This window comes from Mus pahari, chromosome 15, assembly GCF_900095145.1.
Source record: "Mus pahari chromosome 15, PAHARI_EIJ_v1.1, whole genome shotgun sequence".
In the NCBI taxonomy this organism is placed as follows: Eukaryota; Metazoa; Chordata; class Mammalia; order Rodentia; family Muridae; genus Mus; species Mus pahari.
Window position 1 is genome coordinate 56,800,890 of NC_034604.1, and position 26,509 is coordinate 56,827,398.

The 26,509-nt window shown below is 44.3% G+C and overlaps 1 protein-coding gene across 2 annotated transcripts in view; it reads right to left on the reverse strand.

The window, feature by feature from the left end:
- The window catches only part of Piezo2 (piezo type mechanosensitive ion channel component 2), a 372,708-nt gene that overhangs the window by 1,990 nt on the left and 344,209 nt on the right, over nt 1-26,509 (reverse strand). For both annotated transcript variants that reach the window (XM_029547036.1, XM_029547035.1), the window contains 15 exons: nt 25,252-25,659; nt 24,343-24,601; nt 21,912-22,094; nt 19,331-19,583; nt 17,657-17,789; nt 16,418-16,565; nt 16,099-16,313; nt 13,706-13,864; nt 10,952-11,099; nt 9,666-9,854; nt 9,141-9,233; nt 6,906-7,078; nt 5,327-5,455; nt 3,631-3,710; nt 679-862 (listed from right to left, as the gene is read on the reverse strand). In XM_029547036.1, the coding sequence (XP_029402896.1) occupies nt 679-862; nt 3,631-3,710; nt 5,327-5,455; nt 6,906-7,078; nt 9,141-9,233; nt 9,666-9,854; nt 10,952-11,099; nt 13,706-13,864; nt 16,099-16,313; nt 16,418-16,565; nt 17,657-17,789; nt 19,331-19,583; nt 21,912-22,094; nt 24,343-24,601; nt 25,252-25,659 (2,754 nt within the window). The remainder of the gene's footprint in view (nt 1-678; nt 863-3,630; nt 3,711-5,326; nt 5,456-6,905; nt 7,079-9,140; nt 9,234-9,665; nt 9,855-10,951; nt 11,100-13,705; nt 13,865-16,098; nt 16,314-16,417; nt 16,566-17,656; nt 17,790-19,330; nt 19,584-21,911; nt 22,095-24,342; nt 24,602-25,251; nt 25,660-26,509) is intronic.

The following is a 26,509-nucleotide window of genomic DNA, read 5'->3' on the forward strand; positions in this document are numbered from 1 at the left end:
TCCCTCCCTCCCTCCCTTCCTTCCTTCCTTCCTTCCTTCCTTCCTTCCTTCCTTCCTTCTTTCATTCCTTTCGGTTTTTTGAGAAAGGGTTTCCCTGTGTAGCCCTGTCTGTCCTGGAACTCACTCTGTAGACCAGGCTGGCCTCGAACTCAGAAATCTGCCTACCTCTGCCTTCTGAGTGCTGGAATTAAAGGTGTGTGCCACCACGTACAGCAAGGTCTACTTTAAATAATGAAATGCTGGATGGAATTTTATGTGGTTAATTCTGAAAAATGTAACATGAAAACTGTATTTGTATCTTACGGGTGATTATAGGTTAGATTGGGTTGGATCGTGGTATTTAAGCACCAGAAGGTGAAGTGGGCTGGATCTGTTCAAAACCTTAGTGTCTATCTGATCCATTTGCAAGGTAATAGTGGTAACGTTACACCGAATTGCATGAAACCATGCCACAACGGGAAGGCAACGGGACATGTCTCCTAGAGCTGTGTGAGTCTCCCTCTCTAGGCATTCTGATGTCTTTGGACCTCTTGTCCCTGTGTTTTGAAATGAAAGGCCATTGCTTTGTGACTTTTAATAGTGTAGAAACACAACTCAACTCCTAGGAGGGAAAAGGCAGCTATTCCAACTTCACAGCATTCAGATATTAGAACTATCAATCATTACACGACTCCTTACCCATAGCCAGCCAAGAAGCCCAGACTTGGGGGGCTGACTTTGTCATTGAAGACCACCAGCTCCAAGGCTTGGGACCCCTGGTTGAATATCCTACTTCCAGTCAGGTTGAGAACCCACCACTCACTATTGGACTTTGTGACATTGTCTCTGAACAAAATGATGGTGATATTCATGAAATTATTTTCTGGAAGGGGAGAAAGACAAAAATGAAGGCAGCATGAGGGTCTCAGGATTTGATGCAAATCACAAGTTCCCAGATGGCAAAACCCAGTTGACATGTAGTATACAATTCCAGAATGTGAGAGGCACGGGGACATGGCAAAGGTAAGTGGAGAGGAAGTGGGCACTAGGAATGCTCAGATAGGAGTTCTGTCACTGTTGCACATGTATATGACAGCCTCACCACAGAGAGTGATGGAGGATCCACCATCTAAGAGGCTGAGCTAATCTTTCCAGAGATAAGAGTGTATTCCCAGATCTGCAACATCAATCTTTGGGGCAACTGATCCATTTATATTGCCAGCACTTCCCAAGTATCTCGCTAGGAGGAACGCACTAACTATACCATGTGGTGAGAGTTTCCAGAATGACACATAATAGTGTTCCTTATTTTAAGACTGTGGACGCAATTATGGCCATGTGGCGACTTGCACAGGGCCAGGATTGTCAAGGTCTATCCCTTTGGAGAGAGTCACTTTGATGGTGGAATCTGTAAGTGCTTAAAGAAGAAATAGCACAAGAGCCAAGTTTTGCTGGCTCCAATAGGTGGCGGGAGGGTGTGGGGTGTTACCTTTAGGAAGGACTGATAGCAAGTTCTTCAAAGCTATAACACCCATAGTTTGATCAGTGGTTGTTCTAAAGAAAAAGCTAAAGGAGGAGCAAGAGACAGGATAAATAGAAGCTTGGTGTTCCATAGAGTATATTTTCCTAAGATTTCTTCCTTGCATCTGCAGGGACAAACATGTATACTCTAAGTGTGGGGAATGGATCATCAATATTTCATGGTAGGTGTTTTTATTTTGGGACTACAGGACAGTAACTTTTGGATGGAGGAATATATGGATGTTTAACTGAATAACTGGTGAATGGAGGAACACACAAATGGGTAAATGGATGGGTATGTGGGCAAATGGATATTGTCTGTGTAGGCGAGTAGGTGGATGGATGGACGGATGAATGGATGTGTGGGTAAATTGGTGGTGGATGGGTAAGTGGCTGAATTGATGTGTGAATGAGTAAGTGTATGGCTTGCTGTCTGGGTGTGTAGGTAAATAGATGGTGGATGGATGAGTGGATGAAAGGATGAGTAGGGTGGGTTGGTGAATGGATGGATAGATGGAAATGTGGGGTGATGTACGAGCAGATGACAAAGAAAGATGAATGGCAGGAACTCAGTAAAGACTAAGGTCTTTGTCAAGTAAGAATATGATTAACTGAGGACAGCTTTCTTCAATAGTAATAATTATGGAACTCAAGACGAGAGACAGTCACAAGCAGGTCCATCCTGCCCTGAGTCGAGAGAGGTTTTGGCCTGGATCTAGTTCTACTGAGTATGTCCTCCAATGTGTCACCCATACCTTAGGTCTCTTCAGATGTACACTGGAGTTAACCATCAGCTAATGCGACACATGCCTACGACGACAATGGCTGAATGGAAGGGAGGGAAGGAGCTGTAAAGGGGTAGATAGAATTCCATGATATTGCAGGCTGGAAGACAGGGGGCTGGGAGTGGGGCATGGAGAGAGACTAGCCTTGGAAAAGGAGAGAGGACATGGTTCTCTTTGAACATGCAGAGAAGGAGGAAGGACCTTGTGAAATAAGATGCATTTTAAGGAGGGGGAAGCATCGTCCTCATGAGCATCCACTGGGTTGGGTTTAAATCTGCTCTGTCAGGTGGCCAGTAAGGAGGCCATCTATTGAAACAGTATCAGGGAGGAGCTTGAAAACTGACATGGTCACTTGTGAAGGATCCATTTGTTTGCTCAGGCTAAAACACTTAACACCATTTCTGTTTTAACGGGAGATACATAATCTTCCCATGCACTATTGAGTTACTTACAACAGCATGCTCATTTCCTGTTGATGAGGAATTGTTGGCGCAGAGACGGCCTTGACTCACTATGGCCATCGCCATGGAAGATCTTAACTGCTCACCAGCTGAATGTGAGCATCATGGAACCCAGTCTCCAGTACCCACCATGGTGCCTGGTGCCTAGTACAGAGTGCCTCATCCAGATTGGTGAATGAACACACACTGGATACCTGCATTGTACTTCACCATCATCAAAAGGACCAGTGACTTCAGGAGATGAAGTCAAACAATTCTAAGTAAAATACAGTCATTCAGCGACAGGATATGGACTGATACAAAGTTGTCATCATGCCAACGTTATAGTCACCTGAACCCAGATGCAGCCTGTTTGCTAGGAACCTGGTTCGGAGGAGTACACTGCTATACATAAGTGCTATACAGGTGTGCAGTCTATGATTAACAGGAGTATCTTGGGGCATATATCTGTCACCCAAAGCAACAGCTTCCCTCCATCACTCTTATTCTAGAAAAGTCCAATGACTAAAACCCATTATCGGTACATACTGACCCTGGGGCTTGATCAAACACTCCTCATGCTGTTTTTATTCTTTTAAGTAGGAGAAACCATGACGTTTACTAATGTGTGAGACACTTCTCCATAAGCAATTGGGTTGCTCAGGGAATGAAGTAAACAAAATCCTAAGACATGGGTACGGATCAGTCAGGGCCTTTGCTCAATGGGGAGATGGTGAGGAAGAACACGACTTAGAGCTGTGTCGGTGACTCTTCTCGGCTGTGGTTCTCGTAATGCACGGTGAGGCATAACTAGAAGGCAGTTTGATGAGTATTCACAATACAGACTTCTAAAAGGGAATAAAAAGCAGGATTTGCTCAGCTCTGAAGTGGTTTCCCATCCTTACCAGACAGAAGCTGTTTTATAGGTTTTGAGTTCGAATCACTGGGTGCCTTTACATAGTATGGGTAGATCTTCTCTATTGTCCTACGCAATTAGAAAATAAAGACACGAATGTAAGTCATCTCCACACCTAAAATTGCTATTTTTGTTGTTATTTTGATCTTAGAACAATTAATGAACAAGTCCTCATACTACAATATATTGTATATCCATCTTAATTAATGAGACTTTATTATAACCACAGTGCACTAAACCTAAGGTTCCAGGTTTACATACATTTATCCAGACATACATGTAACTTCCAATACATGCAGCTGGCATATAGCTGCTGGTCTTTCTTACATGTGTGACCTGTTACTGAAAGAAGGACTTTCCCCTCCCCCCACTTCCTGGCTAGGATATCTTAGCAGTTCTCTTCAGTGGTGAATTCTTTTTGAACTTTAATTAATTAATTTATTTTTTAATTTTAAAAGTACCTATGGTCAAGAAGAATGCATGATTGATCCTGTGAAGATCGAGTGTGAGAATGGACCCTAAGTTTTGTTTGTCGCCTATGAGTTGCTTTCACTGCATGTTCTCATCGGGAAATAGCGTGTGTATGCAGGGGTAGGGGTGGGGATGTGGGGTGGGGATGGGGATGGAGCACTGATGGTCTTTAGGAGCTCCCGAACATCAGGGACTCATGAAGGCAAGAAGCTAAGAATCCAGATGACCATCTTCTAGCAACCTTCGTGGTCAATTCCATCAGCAGGGGTCCATGACAGTCTGGACTACAAAGCTGGGGAAGCTCCCAGTGGACATATGGATTGGTCTGTCAATTTTGGTCTATGGCATCTTTCCTCTGCTAGTTCTTACTTAGCTCATGGCCCCCCTCCCCACCAATTGTCTGTTACCCATTGTCTTCTTGCTTGTTTCCCCACCCCACTCAGGCAGTTTGACATTCAGCCACCCTGGGACGAGAGTCCTAAGAGGAAGGGGTCTGTCCTTAGCTTTTGGTGATTAGACTCAGAGAGGACCTCACAGACAGAAAGTCAGTCAGGGCTTGATAAGCCAGAGGACTGAGACAGTGAAGGGCAGGCGTCAGTGCTGGTGGGAATCTATGAAGCAATCTCCAGCCCGTTTCCTTCTTTTGAAAGTCACTGGGTGCCTAGATCCGGCGATAAGCATGAGGACAGAAAGCCTGGATCATTTAAGTGAAGTCTTTGTCCTACCTTTCTAAGGCAGGAAATACAACAAGGCTGGCTCATGGTATGACGGACAGGTAGATCTAGGAGGACCTGAGGAGTGTCTACACCTCTAGACACATGGGGATCAGCACAGTGGTACCCAGTGGATGGAGAATGAGGCCCAAGGACTGAGGGAGAGAAAGAACTGCCTTGCAGTGAGCACTGGTCACAGAGAGTGGAAGAACAGTGTGCTTTGTGAAAGGAGGAGGGCAGGCCAGTATGTTACCATGGATGGAGTGTCCTTGGAACCAGCCCCACACTAACTGTCATTAACAACATACACATAGCAGAATGGCAGGGAAAGTGGAAAAAGGGTCCTGTGATGGGAACTGACATGAACTGTCTTTATTCTAGCAAAATGGGCTCACTTGCATTCTCAAAGAAGCTGGGTTACTTTAGAAGTCTCTACAGAGATATTTTGTGACGAGCCTCGCATTCTGATGAAAGCTGTATTCACAGGATACCACAACTTACACTGGTGTGTTTGAACTTTCTGTGTCATTGCCAGCAATCATTTTAGCTATGCTATTCCGTGTTGCATTCGCAAGAGGGAAAGAAAGCTTATCTGTTGCTATTTCGGATTTTGCACCCAAAGTCATGTTTCTGTGAAAGAAGGAATGAGAAAAAAAAAAAAGCTTAATGTTAGTGATTGCTTTGCAGCCTGGAAGAGAGATTCATAGATACTTGGCTCACTCTTGCATCTCACCGATTTTTCAGTGGGGCCAGATTTTTCTGTCCCAACCTCCCCGGCCACCCTCCTCCATCTCCACCCTCTTAAGAGCCAGAGTAATAAGACTGAGGGAGACCACAGTCCCATACATAAAACAACAGGGGACCAGCGGCCGCAGGTCACGCAACAGGTGTCAGGAATTTCCGACACCAGTGATGTCAGTCTTTATGGTGACCAGCAGAGCCAGTGTTTTAAAAAAACTGTGTCTAATCAGAAGTGATTTCTCTTCTTGTTTAGGGATTGGTGGCTCTTCAGAACAAAGGATAGAAGCCAAGTTCATAGCCACCGGTACAAATTGGAATTGAGGGATTGGAGACATTAAGGAGAAAATAAGGTTACAGAGAGCATTCTGAACGACTTCTTGGAAATAGCATTTTCCAATTTTTTTGTGAGTTCATTTTAGATTCTAAGATTTCCTCTGAACTTGTCATGGTTCCTTCATTTTTGCAATGAAGGAGCTATGTTTTTTATGCAAGATTTCACTCAGTCGTCCAGGCCTAGCTGCAATGCATTGCTCAGGCTGCTCTCCAACTCATGGGAATTCTCCTGCCTCTGCCTTCTCATTGTTAGAATCACAGGTTGAGCTACTAGGATTTTTTTTTAAAGCCAGGAAGTTCAAGTAGTTTTCTGCAAGGGGACCACCTGGGGTTCTGGTATTTAAAACTGAGGAAGGAAACTAGGTAACCCTGTCCTGTTGTGCTGAGGTCTCCAAATGCCCAAGACTAAAGCACCAGGTGAAATGTCTGGATGCAAAGACCTTTAGCAAGACACACTTTGTTTATCCAAACAAAAGCCAAGTCAGGCCATATACTCAGGCTTGGCTCTGGGGGAGGGGTGCGGGGACCCCATCTGGGTCTCCTGTTTCTAGGACTCAAATCTCACACCCACAGAACGGATCTCCAGTGGAGCAGGGGTGGGGGTGGGGGGTGGGGTCCAAGTCTTCAAACACTGTGGACCTCGGATTCTCAGATTAAACTTCTGTGGAGCTCTCGGGGCACAGCACTGTTTATTTTCTAAACCATTCTTTTCTGTCTTGCTAGCAAATTTCATTCATTGCTGTCCTCTGGGAGTGGGGGGAGGAATAAAAAAAAACAAGCCACCCCTCCAAAAAAAAAACCCCAAAAACAATTAAAAGAAGAGCTAAGTCACTTTACTCTGGTCATTGGTTTCTAGGAAAGCCATATTTCATCAACAAAATGTGAATTTTAACATCAAAGGCAAGTGGCTGAGCATCAAGATCATGTCGAAGAGAGTTTCTGGTTTCTCCCCCAGCCTGAGGTAAGGTTAGGAAAAGGGAAGGATGCATGGAAACACAGTAACTACCTCTGGATACTCCAGGAAAAAACAACAGAGAAGCAACTATTGGGGTCGGTGAGCTCCTGTATCATTTTCTGCTTACTGGGAGGGCTGATGGTCCACAGAGAATTTGAGTTCCCCTCCAGTTCTGCCACTGTTATGTCTTCCTTTTCATAATTCTCCAAAAACTGCATTGCGCCCTGAATGCACACAAACACACACACATGTAAATGGAATCTGTCCCATTATCACCATGCTCATACAGGAAACAACTCTTCTTTCTTTTAGCTGATTTTCGCCAAGAGGTCTCCCTAGGAATAATGGATACATGGTGCCCAAGGGGTTGGGTTCCCAAGGCAGCTCCCACCACATGCCCAACAGGTATGCAGCCATCTTGATCAATCAACAAAGAAGAACCTCATCATTTACACCAGGTTTCCCCATGGCCAAGGAAACCATGAGCTGAGGAAGCATGGCCACCTCATGGGAGACAGGAAGACAAGCTTGAATCCACTTAGGCCCCATCCGAAGGCATGTTGATTGCCAAGATTAGTTTTGCTGGCATGGCTAATTGATGCATATTTTAAGCAGATCGAATGACTTGATCTGTTTCCATAAATCATTTGTGAAACTGTCTTTATGAGGAAAACCATGTCATTATACAGTTGGAATGCAAACTACAGAGAAATGAAGACCATCAGGGACAATCTGACCACCAGATACCACCATTGTATTATGTGCTCAGGGATGCATTTCTTTTGGTTTAACATTTTAAAATATAATATTCAGATTCTTTTTCTTTTTTAAATCTTTGTTTTACTTGAGAACTTGTCATATAACTCATAGGATACTTAAAGACATTTTATTACAAGAGAAATTGCTTGGGAAATCTTGACTTTGGATGGCAAAGTGTGTAATGACCATAGATATGGTCAGAAGTGCGGGCCTTTGTTTTCAGCATGGCTGCTAGGGACAGTGCCATCATATCCATCCATATTTGGTATCATTTCCTTCACCAATCATGTTTTTATTTTGTTTTGTTTTGTTTTTTAACACTTAGATTGCTTTAGTTTCTGCTATCAAAAACAACAGGCTCTTAAGCAAGTACCCACCTAGCGCTTTCCTATATTTTGAATTCATTTCTTAACTCAAGGTTCCCAGAACAGGTAGGCCAATCAAAGGTCAACACCACTACAGTTTAAAAATTGTATGCATTTGTTTAAACGAGTAAAACCATGCTGAATTTTTGTTAAAAATTAAGCTTGTGTTTGCTATAATTTATGCCTTCTAATGTTATCAAAGTAGCTGGTAGGTTAGGGTTAGGGGCACCAGTTGCCACAGACAGACCTCACTTGGGTCCCTGATCTACGGGAAAAACTCGGGTTCGGTTGCAGGTGAATGAGGAGTCGGTGAAAGTGGGGTGACAAACAAATACGGACACAAGGGAGTGTGGTATCTGAATGCAATTTGTCAAATCGAGCATCAGACTATTTATATAGAAGAAAATGGGGAAGTTACACAAAACAGAGGAATGCAAACACAGAAGGACTGGCAGGAACCAACTGGGATAACATTCAATGTTAACAGCTGGGATCAAAAACAGCTCCACCTAAAGTCAGCTTAAACTTAGAAGCCAGGGGCAAGGGCTTCATGCCCTTGCCATAGTTCCTATAGTCCACCTTTCCCCTAGGCCATTGTAGATACTTGTGTATGGGTGTAACTCAGCTATCTATGGTTCTAAGTATCTACTCTGGTTCCTCTTTAGATCACAAACTTCCTTCTTCCTAGAGAATGGTAAATTCCTGTGTAGGGCAGTGACTTAGCTACCTAAACCCAGGGTCAGCTCAAGGACTGACTGCCTAGGATCTAACTTAGCTATGTCAAATAGAGGCACTTATAATAAAGCAATATTAAGGGAAAGCACACAGATCCGTTTACCAGCTAAAGCAAGGGCATTGGAACATTCATTATACAGGATGCCACGATTCCAGGAGACTAAGTTTCCGTGAACTTTTCACCTCGGGACAGCGCCCAGGTTTTGGGGGTCTGTTGCGCTTGTCACTACTGGAGAGGATGTAGCAGGGTTAGGGTTAGGGTTAGGGTTAGGGTTAGGGTTAGGGTTAGGGTTAGGCCAGCCAGGTGCCATATGTAGCTGATGATCTGCTCAACACCAGGAGGCACAAGCAAAGCCACCCAGCCACTTGACAGGCAGCAAGAGAACCTACTCGGTGCTCTTCAGAGAGTTTGGCATAGGTTACTTACACTGTTGGGGCCGAAAGACTTTAGGAATTCGTTATACTTTGAATTATTCATAACTTTCAGCTGGCTTTGCTGGGCACTCATTGTGAAGATAGGCTGGAAAACAAAGGTGCAGGGCAGTCAGCATCACTGGAAACTCCCTAGCATGGGGGTTCAAAGACACATTTACATAGGTATGTACTACTGATGCTGCAAAGGCCGTTAGCCTCAGAGATCTCCTTTTGCACTCATTACTTCTGCGCTCAAAACTAACGAGCCACTCTTGGCTCATTGTTGCTGGTGGTGGCTGCTCTTACTGCTTGCTGTGCTGGAGAACCAACCCAGGGCCTTGTGTAGCCTCAGCAAATGGACCTACCCTGTCTCCAAGTTCCTACACTTTCCTTCATTATAACACAAGTCTGCTGATCGGTGAACATTTGGATAAAAGCTCTGGTTTTTGAGAACCATCGCTCCACCTCCTAGTCAGGGCTCTCTTGCATAGATACTGCATTAGGAAAGGTTCTGGAACATGGAAGAAAGCTCGATCACCTGATAGCCTCCCAGGGTAATTGTGACGGACACATCCAGGGGTTGGTTGATAACCCCTGCGACAGATTTGATCAAAGACATGAAGAGCAGAGGAAACCAGACGATACAGATGAGGAGGACGATGATCATGCCGCCCATGCCGTACTTCACGGCTTTCTTCTTCTTCTGACCCCTGGGTTGAGGGTATCTCTGCAACACAAGGATTTAGCAAGACTTAACAGGCACCTGAGAGAAGGTGAAGGAGGGAGGCTCAGATTAGGGTGAGTGGTTCCCTCACAGTATTGGAGAACTCACACTTAGTCCTGACTCCTCTCTACTCGTTCGGACATGGGGCGGAAACCTCATCCCAATCAGCTGGGTGTCAAGCTGTCCCAAAGCTCACGATAGATCTTGAGCCTCCCCTTCCTCCTGGTGAGCTCCCGGAGGTGCTCCCTGGCCAAGCATCTGTTTAAAGTGTGCCACCTTGGGTCTCTCTCTTAAGTTCTTCTGAGTATGTTTCTTGCTCATAGATCTTGTGCTTAAACCTATATTAAGATACCTTTAATAGTAAAGTCCTGACATTCTTTTTTAGCATCAAAGCCAGAAATTTCAGGTTCAGCCCAAGATGAAGTCCCTAAAAGTTTAGAGCAATTCTTTAGTGGCAGTGTGGGGTGTGTCTCGGTCTCCTCAGCACTAACAAGCTCCTTCAGTTCCATAAACCCCATAAACATATGTGCCTCCTGACTAACGGTAGAGCTCTCTGGCCAGGGGAAGCTGGGGACGCACTGTAGATGTTAGGCATAATATAGGAGCCTCTTCCGAAGAGACCTCTCTGAGGTAAGACAGGCTTTGGCTAATGTTGGTTGTATGTTTCTGTCACTGTATATACACAATATAATGTATACACCATATACATTATATATGTATGCACCATATACACCAATATACCAGATATTCTGGTTCCATTCAGCGAATTTTTAGAATATCCAATAAAGCTAATCTATATTTAAACTTTTTTTTCTATATTTAAACTTAATAATCACTTAATAGAATAACATTTTCTCTAACAGAGAGTTTAAAGTTCCTCTACCAACATCTGGATGCTGATGCCAATGACAGCAGAAATGACTTTAAAACCTCCAACCCCAGCGGGTTGGAAATCAGTGTTGTATTTCTGGCGCATGGCAAGTTTTGTCCCCTGCCTCCATCCATCTGGCCACAGACTATGCAGCATCCGCATTAATCTTGTAGCAGACCTGTGCTCAAGAGCAGCAGGCAGGGAAGAGGCACTTTGATCTGTTCTTTACCTTTTCCGACTCTCGCCAGCACTTCAAGATAAAAATGTGCGCGTAAATGTCCTCCACACAAATCCAGCTGGAAAGGCTCAAGGTTGTATCTGTCCACACCCAGTCCATCACAGCCCGCAGCTCGGTCAGAAACGGGACCAGGCGGAACCTGCCGGGAACCACATTTGGTCAGACTGACATTTGGAGGATGGTCCCATTGTATACCTCACCCCAGGAGGACGCGCAACAGTTTGTGTAAAACACCATCAGTTAAGAAAAACCCTCAAGGTGACCCTCATAGTGAAACCCAACTGGGAATACAACTGCTTCACATTATACATTGAATATATATATATGGCTGATAGTTTTTAACTCCTGTTTTCTCTGATGGTGTAACTCACCCACCGGGATTTCGTAGTCAAAGAATATTGAAGTTGATTCTGTCTCTCTTGCATGTGTTTGTACTAAAGCATCAGTTGGGCAGAGGTTTTTTGAGTTACTATGGCTTTGTTGATGGATGAGTCGGTAAAGAGTGTACACCCGGGTGGTGAGATGGCTCAGTGGGTAAGAGCACTTAGTGCTCTTCCAAAGGTCCTGAGTTCAAATCCCAGCAACCACATGGTGGCTCACAACCATCCGTAAAGAGATCTGTCTTAAATTTAGAGCTAAGATGAAAGGATGGACTATCCAGAGACTACCCCATTCGGGAGTCCATCCCATCATCAGCCACCAAACCTAGATACTAATGCTCATGCCAACAAGATTCTGCTGAAGGGACCCTGATATTGCGGCCTCTTGTGAGGCTATGCCAGTGCCTGGCAAACACAGAAGTGGATGCTCACAGCCAGCTATTGGATGGAACACAGGGTCGCCAATGGAGGAGCTAGAGAAAGTACCCAAGGAGCTGAAGGGGGCTGCAACCCTGTAGGTGGAACAACAATATGAACTAACCAGTACCCCCTGAGTTTGTGTCTCTAGCTGCATATGAAGCAGAAGATGGCCTAATCAGCCATCATTGGGTAGAGAGGCCCCTTGGTCTTGCAAACTTTATATGACCCAGCACAAGGCAAGGCCTGGGCCAAGTAGTGGGAGTGGGTGGGTAGGGGAGCAGAGGTGGGGGGAGGGTATAGGAAACTTTCGGGATAGCATTTGAAATGTAAATAAAGAAAATAATAATAATAATAATAAAAAGTTCAATCCTTTTAAAANATCCAAAAAAAAAAAAAAAGAGATCTGTCTTAAGACAGCTACAGTGTACTTGTGTATAATAATAATAAAAAAAATTAAAAAAAAAAAAAGAGTGTACACCCGATTAAAACGAGAGCAAATGGGGGAAGGCAGAAGGACCAGGCAGTGTCGGGGGAGCCAGAGAGAGGACTCACCATCAGTGGCTTGTTGGGTTAACAAGTCTAACTGCTTCTGCCGAAGCCTCCGGTTTTTGAGTTATATTGAGGAATGGGCTAGCCTAAGCTCCACAAGGCTCTGAGGACGACTCCATGGTCTTTGAATGTAGAGGGTATCTCTCAGGTTGGGAAACTGGCCATATTCTAAGATTCCCACAGTAGTTTTGTTATAATGCAACCCCCCCTCCCCTGGGCTACTTCAGCTCTACAGACTAAATAGTAAGCAAACACCTGGGGAAACCATCAGGCACAGGCCTAGGGTGGAACATGTGATTGATTACAACATCTGAGTGGGCCCAACCTTTCCTCTGAACTATCACCAGGACTCAGGGCTAGCGCCATGGAGGCACTAGCTCTGCCTACAGCTACCTTACCTCTTAATGTGGTGTAACTTTTGGAGGAATACCAGGGTATGCTACTATGCAAATGATCATGTGGAAGAAGTAATGTAGCTTGTTGGATGAGCTAACCACCAGAAACAGGCAGCATGGTGCCACTTAGGGTTCTTCGTGGATGAGCTTCCTGTACACAAAGAACTCCAGGTGTATTCTGGGATGGTTCAGATTCCCATCCCTCATTCTGTTTTACTATGTCCAGAAACACATTCATGCTTAAGGACTAGGTATGTTTACTTTGCTCCCCGTCTTATTCCTTGAGAAATCCACACTTGCATATCATTTGATTTTATTTAATTAGCCTCTCATTTCCTCCCCTATAATCCCTCCTCTGTCTCATGTCATTTTCCCCATCCAACTCCATGGATTGTTTCATTTTTAACCCCATGGAGCCGACTTAGTGCAGCCTCTATAAGCCTGTGGTTAAGACCATCTACTTGAGCATGGGTGGCCTCCCAGGACCCACACCCTTGAAGAAAACTTAGTCTCAGTCTCCCAGTTGGCATCAATTGCCAATAGCAACTCAGCTAACGGACCCATGCTCTTGCTCCAAGCTGAGACATTGTCCGGACTGATCTCATGCGGGTCTTGTGCATACTGTTGTTACAATTGCTGTGAGTTCATAGGTACAACTGCCTTGCTATGTCCAGAAAATACTGTTTTGTTGTAGACTCCTCCTGCCTCTGGCTTTTAGAACCTTTCTGCCATACTCTCTTCTGGTGATCCCCGAGCTTTGGGAAGAGGGGTATTTGTAATTTTTAATCCCCAAACATTATCATGGTAACTAGGCAAGTTATTAACGTGAAAATTATCCAAGTCTGGGTAATTCTAGGGAAACTTCCTGGCAGGTACTCAGTGAGTGTTGCTGACACGGTAAGAGCTTCAGGATGCCTTACGCTCCTGCTTCCTTGTGGAAGACACACAACACTTTCCCATCGTGTCCCCGCCACGGGTGACAGGCAAGACAGTGTCCTCACCCTTGAAACAAGAAGAGGTTGACGTAATTGTAGCTCTTTGTGAGGAAGTTCCCGAGCACACGGGTTGGGTAGCCACATCGGATTTGATAGGCAGACAACCCAAAGTACACACACTTCACAAAGTACCAAAGCTGTGCCACCAGGTTCTGGCTGAATTTCCTAAAAGGCAAAATCATAGAAGGTAAAGGAATTAGTGATTTTCTTGTACAGAAGGCAACAGTTCAAAACAGAAGACAAATAAATGTCCCCTCTACTTCTTAGGATAATTATAAAGAATTCTCTACCTAGTGGATTACTCCCAAATTGAAAATATAACAAAAAAGGAAAAAAAATCTTAATTCTGTGACTGGAGCATCCTCTGTCATCATTAAGTTGTTAAGACTGTGATTATATTACATTACTGTTAACTGAATTCATCAATAAACATTTTCAAACAGCATATGTGATACAGGTGCTGTAGTCCTATTTAAAGTCTACTCTTAAGGAAATTACAGTTTAACTTCAAACGAGCCTCAATTTGGAATATACAGCAGAAACCATTCTGGGACAACTTTATGTATCAGGAAAAATTCATTAGCTGCCTTGTGCATCAAATTTGGTTTATTTCTTTGATTTAAGGCATAGATAGAATTAAATATGCTATAAACTAGCAAATATGTTTCCCAATATTCTTCTAGGTGCAATATTTATACAGACTAGCTGCCTTACCTAATCGTTTGATGTGAGATATGTTCTCTGACTATGCCATGGCCAAATGTGGGTGCTACTGGACTGTTAACCCTGACTAAGGCAGATGATTTTAAACACTTGAAAATGTTTAAAACAGCAGGTGACAGTAAGAGGGAACATTTCCAAATGGACTCTAAATGTGGTATCATTGACTTGGGAATGTGACTGATCAAGCCAGTGGCAGAGAGATCTACACTATGCTGTAGGCATACATTCTGATCTATTTAATAAAAACCTCAGCCCTACTATCTTAGTCAGGGCTTCTTTTCCTGGACAAAAACATCAGGACAAAGAAACAGCTTGGGGAGGAAAGGGTTTATTCAGCTTACATTTCCATACTGCTGTTCATCACCAAAGGAAGTCAGGACTGGAACTCAAGCAGGTCAGGAAGCAGGAACTGATGCAGAGGCCATGGAGAGATGTTTCTTACTGGCTTGCTTCCCCTGGCTTGCTCAGCCTGCTCTCTTATAGGACCCAAGACTACCAGCTCAGGGATGGCACCACCCACAAGGGACCCTCCCACTCTTGATCACTAATTGAGAAAATGCCCCACAGCTGGATCTCATTGAGGCATTTCCCAAACTGAAGCTCCTTTCTCTGTGATAACCCCAGCTTGTGTCAAGTTGACACACAAAACCAGTCAGAACAACTGTTATGTGACCTGGACACTTCCACTTTTATGGGCCACTTTTTGTATAACTTAGGAGGGCGGGCAACTTTTGTTTACACCAATCTTTTCTCTTGTTCTTTTATTCATTCATTTCTTCACACATTAAGCACTGACTTGGTCACAAGACTGGTTTGAGGTGAATCTGTCCGTTGCAAAGAGCACACAGGAGGAAAGGGAGAACTTTGGGTGTAGAAGAGAAGAGAGAAGGGAAAGAGTATTTGGGGTACTTTAGAATTCAGCTTACTGAGGACTTTTAGATCTATTCTATTCTAGATGTTAGGGAAAAGCCATGGTCAAGCCCTGCCCCTAGTGAAGAAATTTAAGCTGCCTTATCCTTGAAATACAGTCTTGCTATATTGCCTAGGATGGCCTCAAACTCACGGTCCTTCTGCTTCAGCCTCCTGAATGCTGGGATTACTGTGTACCCCAACTTGCTTGGTAGTATCTACCCTTTCTAAACTCACTCATCCCTACCTACCGACAGCCCATATTAACCATTAGTAATAGTTGTCTCAACAGAAACATCATTATCTCATGACAGGGCTTCCCGGTCCTCTACCTGTGTTACTAAGGCTCCATTATCATCCTCAGGGCAGATAGTACCATTTCTGCCTTATCATCTCCCAGTATGTCTTTCAACCAGCTGAATAACCATTTCTCATGAGCTTCTCAGATGACATCTTATCATGTCTCTTCCCTACCAAAGGGCACACCCCCTAAGATAAGATTCGATTCCTCTTGACATCAGTTAGATTATAAAGAAAAACAGGATTCGAGGATCTTTGGTTCTGGAGGGTACTGAGGCCACTGCTTCTCTCTCTCTCTTTTTTTTTGTTGTTGTTGTTTTTGTAAATGAAGATGAGATACAGATAAAGCCCCGAGGAGGGGAAATCAAGTCCTCCTCTAGATCAGAACTGAACCTCACTAAAGTCCTTGCCTTTTATGGTGCTGCAGGCCTGGCCTGTTGGATGTCTGGGGGGGGGGGAGACCTTACCTCTCAGTCACACCAGGTAAGATGAAGAACATCCAGAAGTGAATCCCAAACACGAGGATGACCTGGAAGATGACCTTGCCCAGCACAGTCTTCCTGAGGTAGAGTGCACGGTCCACCACCATGGTTCCAAACTGAATGAGGACCATCACCAGGAATGGCCCGGGAACCTGGTCTTCTGACAGAGAAGAGGTGATATCTGCAGCTGCTGAGTGTTTCTGGGGGCAACAGGACAGGCTAATCAGGCATGGCAGCTCTCAAAGATGGAAATATATTTCCTTTTAAAGTCACTGGAGGAGTGGAGACCCTTGCCCCAACCTACCCCAAAGGCCCAGAAGCCAAAGACGATGATGATGAAGTCTACAGTGTCGGCCAGAAACATCAGCACGTACACATCTGTCACAGCACTGTAGTCTGGGTGGATGAGGTCATAGAAGAACTGCCGAATGGGCACATAGATCTGCAGAGTCCTGCAAAACAAGCCCACTTGTCTCAGAAGGGCCAGAGGGAAAAACGACTGACTGCACTTTCAGTCCCCGTCTCCTGCTCCTCTCTATCCAAGTCCTACCTTCCTCTAATGCTAAGGCAGAGTCCCCTGGAACTACTCCTGCTCAAGGAATACAAGATGAGTATATTGCCGAAGCAGGGGTGACCTGCAGGGTGCCATGAAGCACCACAGAATGTCAAAAAGCACTAAGAGCCAGGTTCTGGGTATTTGGCTATCTGAGTCCAGCTAGTCACTACATGGGAGCCTGTGCTGCAGAACTCTGCAATATTGCAGTCTCGTCTTGCATAAAATTGGGGTGAGACTATGACTGAGGTACAGGGTCTGAGGAGGATAAAGTGAGGTTGCCCTTGAGCATGCTGAGATTTGAAGGGCCAGATCTGAGCATAGATAAATATCAGATGTCTTTTGTAAAGTCTTCTGGTTCGAGGTCTTATGCCCATTATTATATCTCTCTGCTGTCCTTAGCTTTTGCTTCCTTTCTCTGCCATTATCACCGTGCCCTGGTGTTTCTGGCTTGTCCCTCAGGCCAGTACCATAACTTCACTGTGGTTTGGGTTCTGCCTTCAAATCAAGGCCCCATTTAAGTGCTGTAGGATCTCCAAGTCTAAGCCTGCCTATCTATATTCAGGGCTGGCCCTTGCTTGGTTCACATTACAGTCCCAGACATGTGCTAGTCCTTTGGCATTATCCCTTTGGATCGTCAACAAGTGGAGGGATCCATGAAGTAGGCTAGAGACCAACTGTATAAGCAACTGAATAAGCAGCCTGGCCCCATGCCACCAAGCCTCCCTCTCTGGAGGAAAAGAGGTATCATGGCTCCCATCCATGTTGACCTCATTCTTTTCTATGCCTGGCTGAACATCCAAGAGTGATGCCAAAAACTTGTAAAATTAACCCTTGATTTATGCACTTATTAACAAATGGCTCCTAAAACAATCTAACCTTGGGTCACTTTATCTGGGTTCTTCACCTCTGGTTTACAGGAAGCCATTGCTACCCGTTTCCCCAGCTCCAGACCAAGTGAACAGTTCAATCATGTCTCTACTCACTCACTTCTTTATGGTAAACGCCTTTGCTTTGATTAAGTGCTCTTGAAGCTTTTCCATGTAAAGTTCTCTTTTGCTTTTCTGTTTAAGGCTTAAAACACTGCTTCCTTTCTGGCTACTGTTCCGGGTGCTTGTGCTGCCTAGAAAGAGCAGGAAAGGGAGAGAAATCACAAGCTGGAGGGCAAACAGTGGATCTGCCAACAGAAATCTGGTTGGGAGTAGGTTTGGCTTTCTCCTGCACCAGAGCATGCAAGGCACAGATGGTTTTAAGAGTGTCTACTGAGTGTTTAGGAGTCTGACAGCTCTATGCTGTCATGAGGCTAGAATAGATCTATGGGTTCACACCCAGTAGGCCTCCCCTGAATGCTTTTGAAGCCGTTGTTCAGGAAGAAACCCATGGAAGAATTACTTGTACTCCGTTTCATGTTCTAGGACTCAGCTTTTCCACATGGGGGTGCGTGACTCAGACTTACTTTCATATCTTAATTTCTATATCCGTAAAACCAAGATGAGCTGCATTTCCCATATCTGACTCAGATCATTACTCAGATCAATACGTAGGTCATGAAGACAAATGCATGAGTCCTGAGAAGCAGTCATGTGCCCCATAACTACGAAGGTCCAACTACTTCCTCAGAGCAACTGCACGGATAGCTCCTCTCTGATCTCACTCAATGCTGAGTAAGAAATTGATGACCAGTTTAGGAAATGACAACGCCATCTTGTCATCTCCAAATGAAGGTGATCCTGGTGGCACAGGCTTGGAATCTTAGCTAGTAGGGAGGTTGAAACTGGAGGATTTGAAAGTTCAAGGCCCACTTATACTACATAGTGAGTTCAAACCCAGCCTGTGAAATGAAGGGAGACACACCTTAGAATAAAAACCAGTAAAATCAGCCGGGTGTGGTGGCGCACGCCTTTAATCCCAGCACTCTGGAGGCAGAGGCAGGTGGATTTTTGAGTTCGAGGCCAGCCTGATCTACAAAGTGAGTTCCAGGACAGCCAGGGCTATGCAGAGAAACCCTGTCTCGAAAAACAAAACAACAAAAAACCCAAAACAAAACAAAACAAAACAAAAACCTAGTAAAATCAAAAGAGGTAGATAGAGCACTTGCCCCATTTAAGTGCTGCAGGATCTCCAAGTCTGAGCCTATTTATTTATATTCAGGGCTGGTCCTTACTTGGTTCACATTACAGTCCCAAACATGTGCCTTTCACCATGCTGATGCCTGGGGATTAACCCTTTGAATATAAGGATTAATTTGCATATAATATGAGAAACATCTTGGGTTTAGTCCTCACTCTCCCCCCAAAAATAACTCCATTGACAAAATCTAAATCTATTTTCAAATTCTGTTATGATTTATAGCACACCCAGCAGAGATTTTTATAAATGATGGATAGATTATCATGTGCCTTTATATTACTACACACTAGGTTATGAGGTTATGTGCTGGCCAAACCCTGGTCCCTGAATGGATTCACACATATTGAACAATGAAGCTACACACAGATGAAACAGGTTCTGAACTTGGGTCTGTCATATGCCAGAGCATGTTTCTTCCATGTCACAATGTCTTCTTTTGATAGCACTGAACCACTCCCCGCCCCAGATGCAGAGGCACCAGATCAGTGAGGCGATGTGGGGCTCATTTCCACCTAAAGGCCATGCGACAGATACCTCTTTTGGATCTATTTGAAGAAAAGCTGGACCGTGGGGAGATCTGAGAGCTGCTGCAGGAACGTTTTCTCCTGATGGCCGCTGGCTGCTCTGGGAAGGTCACGTGGACAGACTCGACAGAGGCAGCCAGGTTGATAGACTTCAGTGACTCCGAGGAGCCTCTTCTGCCCTGATCGAGGGACAGCTCATCATCAGATCCTTCCTTGTCTGTGTTACTGTCAACAATGTCATCCTCGTCCCACAGACCGTGACACTGAGAAGAAGAGAAGATGACAGCTGAGGCTAGCTAGCATCCTGGGTGGACCAACTGGCTGTCTTTCTTACAGTGTCCCTTCCAATATTCAATCCCTTGAAGTTGGAAAGTCAAGGGATATATGTCTAAGGGAGCTTGTACAGATCTGTGAGTGTCCTAGGAGAGTGGAGACATTTGTGGGTGAAAAGAGTTTGTATGATTAACTAAGCCAAGGCAGGTAAAGTGAGGCAGATAGAGTAGGATGAAACAATGACCTCTCAATTTGTTAGAACCTTCTAGAACACATCTGAGTGCTCACTGCTAGCACTAGAACTAGCCTTGACTCACTTACCATGCACAGGTGAACCCAACCTTAGCTCCTCACGTTACAAGTGTCTCCACATTGTAGGATGACTCTGTCCCTCTCCTAGTCCCCATAATAGGGTGAGCCCTGGCTTACTCAACACCCAGAACAAAAACGCAAATATTCTACTCAAATTTTGTTGACCAGATGTCAGGCAAAGATTCTGTCTACTGATTTATGCTNTAAGGAAATGGGATAAAGAGCTGTCNAAGAGGGAAAGAATNTTCAGATCAGGAGGNGGAGAACCCCTTGGTCTTGCTAGCNTGAGACCCCATTTGGACCNCACATGATCTGTGATATGGTTCCATTGGTGTGGGATATACCCCAGTGAGCTCCTCTCCTGAGCCCTAGATGGTCTGTGTTTTACATTTATTTCTCAAAGTTTGGCCTGTTCTTCCCTGTGAGTTATAGCTGAATATAGTAGTACATGCCCATCACACTATCATTGAGGAGGCTGAGGCAGGAGGATCAAAAGTCTGCTAACAGTCTGGGCTTATACTCTTTGAGTCCTGGGTCAGGTTTGGATGTAGAATAAGTCTGAGTATACATTAAAAACCTAAAGCAAACAAATATATATATATATATATATATATATATATATATATATATATATATCTCCAAGTTTATTCTAAAAGGGATCCTTCTAAGGACCGATAAAGACATGATTTGATTAGATGAGTTATATATTTGAAATGCTTTGGAAAAGGAAGCAAGGTGGGAATAGGAAAAATCAGGACTGTGACAAAAGGCACAGTGGCCTGGAAATGTAAGCTTTGTAGTGATTTGTACAGAGTTATAGTAGATTGGCCAGCTTCTGTTTACAGTTTTTCTGTTTACAACTTGTACGTGAGAAGAAAAACATCCATGTGGCTATTGAAATGGGCAGCAGGTGGGATCAAACACAGAGACCGCAGTTAGACATTATGAGTGATAGCGACCTTGAAAGACAAGCTCTAAACAAGATGACCCCATCAAATCCCCATGCCCCCCCCCCAGCTCAGGAAACCCCATAGAAGAGGAGGAAGAGGGAGTGGGGAGACAGAGGGGATGGAAGACATCAGGAGATCTGCTAGAACAACTGAGCAAAGTTCCTTTGCACTCAGAGACTGAAGCAGCCATCACAGACGTATAGAGGCTTGCAACAGGTCCTCTATATATACACTGTAGCTTTCAGTTTACGACTTTGATGGGAGGCCTGAATGTATGAACATGAGGGTCTCTGACTCATGTGCCTTCTCTCGAGACTCATTTTCCTGTTGGCTTGGTTTGTCTGACTTCAGTATGAGGGTTTCCATTTTATTTTGTATTTGTTGTTATGTTTTGTTTTTTATGTATTAAAGCCTGTTCTTTTCTAAAGCACAGAAAAGGAGTAGATGCAGATAAGAGAGTAGGTGGGAAGGAACTGAGAAGAGTAGAGGGTGGACAAACTAAATTCAGATTGAATTGTATGGGAAGAATCTATGTGTAATAAAAGGGGATATATGTATGTATCCATGCATACAAATGATATACACATACATATTTATGATATATGTGTGCCTGTGCATGTATGTGTACATCTATCTGTGTGTATAAATGTGTACAAAAATAAAAGGGTATGAGTGACTGTGTCGGGATGCATTGCCTTGCAGAGGTCGTCCTCAGGCCTTGAGAGCAACAGTTTTCACAATGGCGAGATTATATAGGCACAGTAGTTATATAGGCACAGTAGTCCTGGGCTTGGCCTGAGTTAGCCTCCTTCTAACAGCTATAGCTTCATAAGACATTGACTTAGTAAAGCCGAGATTACTAGAAGACGGCTAGAGGTCGCGATGGAGAAGAGAGACAAGGTGTTGTCCCTGAGTGTTCCTTTATGCTTTGACTTAAACTAGTGCAGAGATGATACTGCCTCTCCTTCAAGCAATGCTCTGTAATGTCCAGGATCTTCAGCACTGTTGCAGACTGAACTTATAACACAGGGGCCATGAACTGTGAGTGTTAGGTACCTTCAGAATGGAACGATGGAAGAACAGAGCCAGCAACTGAATGAGGTCGTAAAGAACATAGCCCTCCTTCTTCTCCACCCCTATGATGTTTGGTGGAAAGTAGGGCCTTTCCTTGTATATTTCCAAGTCCTTATTCCACGGAAAGAAGCCGAACTGGAAGAAATATTTCACTACGATCGCCACCTACACATGGATGATAGAAAGGAAAAGTCATTTCTCCTGGGAATAGTAATACACAAGAAATGGTGATGTAAAAATTAATCCCAGCACTTGGGAGGCAGAGGCAGGCAGATTTCTGGGTTTGAGGCCAGCCTGGTCTATAGAGTGAGTTCCAGGACAGCCAGGGATACACAGAGAAATCCTGTCTCGAAGAAAACCAAAACCAAACAAACAAACAAATAAACAAATAATTAAGAAAACATGCCTGCCTCACAGTTTTGGTGGTAGAAATGTTCACAGTTATGTGGAATAATGTACTGTTATTATATGTAATGATCTCAAAGCTCCTGAGTTTGAGGTGTTGGTCAGACAGTTCTCATTTCCTGAGCAAGAGCAACACCATATTGTTAACAGTGTCGACTATCATGAAGGAAAGCCACTGGGCCATTCGTCATCAATGGCATGGCTGGTCATGTTCTGTCTGTGAAGAGCAGTTTTTATATTGACTTAAGTATACATCTAACTATCCAGTTAGGGAAATAAAGAAGGTAGGGCAGACTTGAATAGTGATATATTTATATGCTACATAATGCCTAGATTTGTAAAACTTGCTGAAAAACTATGCACTTTTGGGGAGTTTGTTAGGTTTTGTTAGTCTCTTTTGGTATTGAGGGGGATGAAGCCAAGAATGTTATTAAGTAGTTAGACAGTCTTCCTTCCTTCCTTCCTTCCTTCCTTCCTTCCTTCCTTCCTTCCTTCCTTCCTTCCTTCCTTCCTTCCTTCCTTCCTTCCTTCCTTCCTTCCTTCCTTCCTTCCTTCCTCCCTCCCTCCCTCCCTCCCTCCCTCCCTTCCTCCCTTTCTTCCTTTCTTTCTTTTTTCTTGGACAGAGTTGTAGCCTCTAACATCCTGTACCTCTTAGAAGGTCGAGTTACAGGTATGGTACACCACCCCTGGTTCATGTGGTGCTGAGGGTTGAACATGGAGCTTATGTGTGCTGGGCAAGCACTGCTCAGCTCCAGGAAGGTTTGACGCATTCAGCACTCACTACTCCCCTCCCCCACTGTATCTGCTTCTACATTAGTCTCAGAATCACTCCAAGACAGAAATAATTGTTCCCATTTGCTTCATTAATGGGCAGCGTGGGTTTTGTGCTTCTGTACACAGTTCAAATGAAGCTGTGGAATGTCAGCTGGATTACCCATTTACTTTACCCTGAGATAGAAAATTAAAAGCCCCAACTTCAGCAAGAATATTTTAAAGATGAAAGTCATGTATCTCTTGCCCTTTTCTACCCCCACAACGTCTTTTGTGACTTATGTATGTAAGAACGGAAATCTAAGAAACTCACATTGTGGAGTTTGGTGCTGGCGAACGGCACCCTCTCCTTTAACAGAGTCTAATCCTGGAGGCATGTAATAGAAGTGACCCTCAAGAATGATTATTCATGGATATAGCATACATACTATCAATGTTTAATCCACGTATTTTTGCAATCATTTACTGTAAGATCTGTTTTCACCTGACTTGAATTACTTATAAGTCTACAGCATTTCCAGATGGAAAAGGGGCATGATTCATGAGCCTCAGGCCAGAACAATGCTATTCAAAGTAAGTTTTTCCTTCTGAGTCAGGGAAGAGAATTGATCTTCATCACAAAAGCCACAACTCCAAACACCGCAGAAGCCTGGACACATCACATGTGAGCCTTATCCTCTGCCACAGGCTGGAGTCTTCATGAGACTTCTGTATGTCATGGGACTGATGGAAAACATGGCTCTATGTGTGTCCAAATAGGTGCTCCTGATTCCCCTACATCTGAGAGCAACATATCCTCTTGCCACTTAGGTTTTCAAGCATTTGTGTTGGGATGAATGGAAAGTGACTTTAGGTTTAAAAACATGGTATGTGTGCCACCACATCAGCCTGCATTCAAGGTGCTTAGCTAGTTATTTAATCTTGAGTCCATTGTGTTGGGTACTCACTGATACTGGGCACTTTGCTTGATTTGGCAAACGACTGTTATAATGATAGTGGTTAATATCACAGCTCTCACAAGCAGGCTTCCAAAGCCCTGGTTCCAACAATTTTGGAACCTTTGGCCAATTGTTGAATCCCACTGAAGCTGTCTCTTTGTGTGTTCTAATTGGGAATGACACCAGTACCAACCTTGTGTAAGATATAAGCCTGACAAGGTATATGAAATTACCAGTACTAGGTCACATTGCTAACAATGAATGCCAGTCTAAGCAGGCCATGCAACAGATTGGTCTACCTCAGTGTAGACGATGGCCATCATCCAAAAGCGCCGGCTGGGCCTGGGGACAGACAGCATGGCCCAGAGGAAGATCAGGATGGGCAACAGGAGGGTGATGATGGAGGCAGAAGTCATGTGGTTCAGGATGATCACAAAATAGCACACCATTTCTGAGCGGGCTACCAGAGTATTATACATGGCATAGAATAGCAGCAAGAACCGGGGCTGGTCCACATAGAATTTCTCAGATTCCTCCAGCTCATCATCATGGAACATCCTGTTAAAGTAAGCATGATCAGAATCTAGTGTCCACCTTTTCCAAATCACTGACTTGCATCCATGTGATCTCGTGTTGTGTATCTGCACATGCCTCCGCTGTGTGTGTCTACCCACACATACATAGACAAGACCACTGCATACAGATTGATTATTCTTTGTCAAAAATCCTTGGGAAGTGTCTGAGGTGTTGAAGGTTTTAGACTACTTGTATATGAAATGAAATATGTTATGTATGGAATTCAAGTTTCAACATGAAATTTAATTTATGCTTTATACAGGTTGTATTCATAAAGTCTAAAGATCATTTGGTTGAATGTTTTCCAATGGTTTTATGCATGCACAAAGTTTAATAGCATGAATTCATTTATCTCCGACATTGTGTGGCTATCATTAGAGCTCTTTTGCATTTTGGAGCATCTTGAGTTTTCTAATTAGGGACTATCAAGCCTGAGACCTTATTATAGAAAGAGGTGGCATCAAGGCAAGTGTCACTGGATAGTTTTTGCTGAGTCTGTTACTCAGTCACAGTGATGTCCCAGGACTATATGTCTGCCTTCTATGTCTAGGGATTTGTGCACATGTGACCAGAGCACACATGTTTCTGGTGGTCCCTGGCTAAAAAGCTGGAGGCCTACTTTCTTCCCTTACTTGCTCATCAGCAGATCGCTGGCTGTCAGCTCGTGAGTCAGGGGTGGTAAGATACTCGACTCCAGCTTGTCTGTACGGCTGTCATCAGGGCTGATCACCATGTGGTTCTTGGCCCCAGAGTCATCTTGCGACGCAAACGATAGATGCTCAAAGCTGACAGCCTTGCTGTAAGAGGGCGGTGCCTCCACATCACAGTCATCCGTAGAGAACTGAGGCAATTCCTCATCCGGAGTGAGGCTGATCTCCTCGACCCCCGCTTCATATTCAGCTGCATATTCTTTTTCTTCTGCATCATGGAGCTCAGGCTCCAGATCCCCTACCATCTCCTCCTCAGCTTCAGCCTCCACCTCCTCGATGGTTTCCGTAGTTCCTTGGCGCGAATACAGCATGGTACACTGTGTGGGCTCGCTGTGAGGAAAGAAGATGGGCAGAACACACTTGTCTTAGCATGTATACCAGCTTGGAACCTGTCCCAATTCTTACGACACCACCTCAGAACTCCCAAGTCAGAAGCCTCAAGCATGTGAGAAAAGAAAAAAGTAATAAAATAAATAAAAACCCTTCCTCTGTGTATCCCATCTGTTTTGTTCCTTCCAGAAATCCACTCCCAGTCTGCAGACACGGCAAGCAGTAGCCTTCCCAGATGCAAAAGTGGACAGTGAGCATTGACTGCTTCCAAACCTGAGCAAGTGATTCTTGCCACGAGAAGGAGCAACCTGGTCTATGCACAGGAGGGTTTTAAAAACAGAATCTATAGTCACAGCCATGAGCTCCCGGTTCATTTCCAAGTCAGCAGACATGTAGCACAGCATACCTACCGCCGTCACTCCTTACATAGGAGAGCATATGGAAAGGAGAAGCCATGCCTGATAGTCCCAGAGGCTTTTTGACCAAGATGTGGTCTATTCCCAGTCCTGCACAAGGGATTTAGCTGCCCAGAACCACTGAGGATGACAGAAGCCAGTAGATACTGGCTGAACATAACAAGCACATGCTTTAAAAACGCCTCGTTTTTAATGTGGCTCTCCTCTTCCCTCTCTCTTCTGCTGTCTCTTTCTTATCAGTATTAGCATCTTTCCCACTGAATTCCCATCTTCTCTCCCGTTCTCAGACATTTCTTGTGAGTTGTTGGTCTTGAACTTGGGGACACCTACTACTGTCTCTAAGTTGCTTGCTGTATCAAAGAGCTTGTTCCTATTTTCACACCCCAGCAACTCATTCCTCCCTCCTTCCCTCCCTCCCTCCCTCCCTCCCTCCT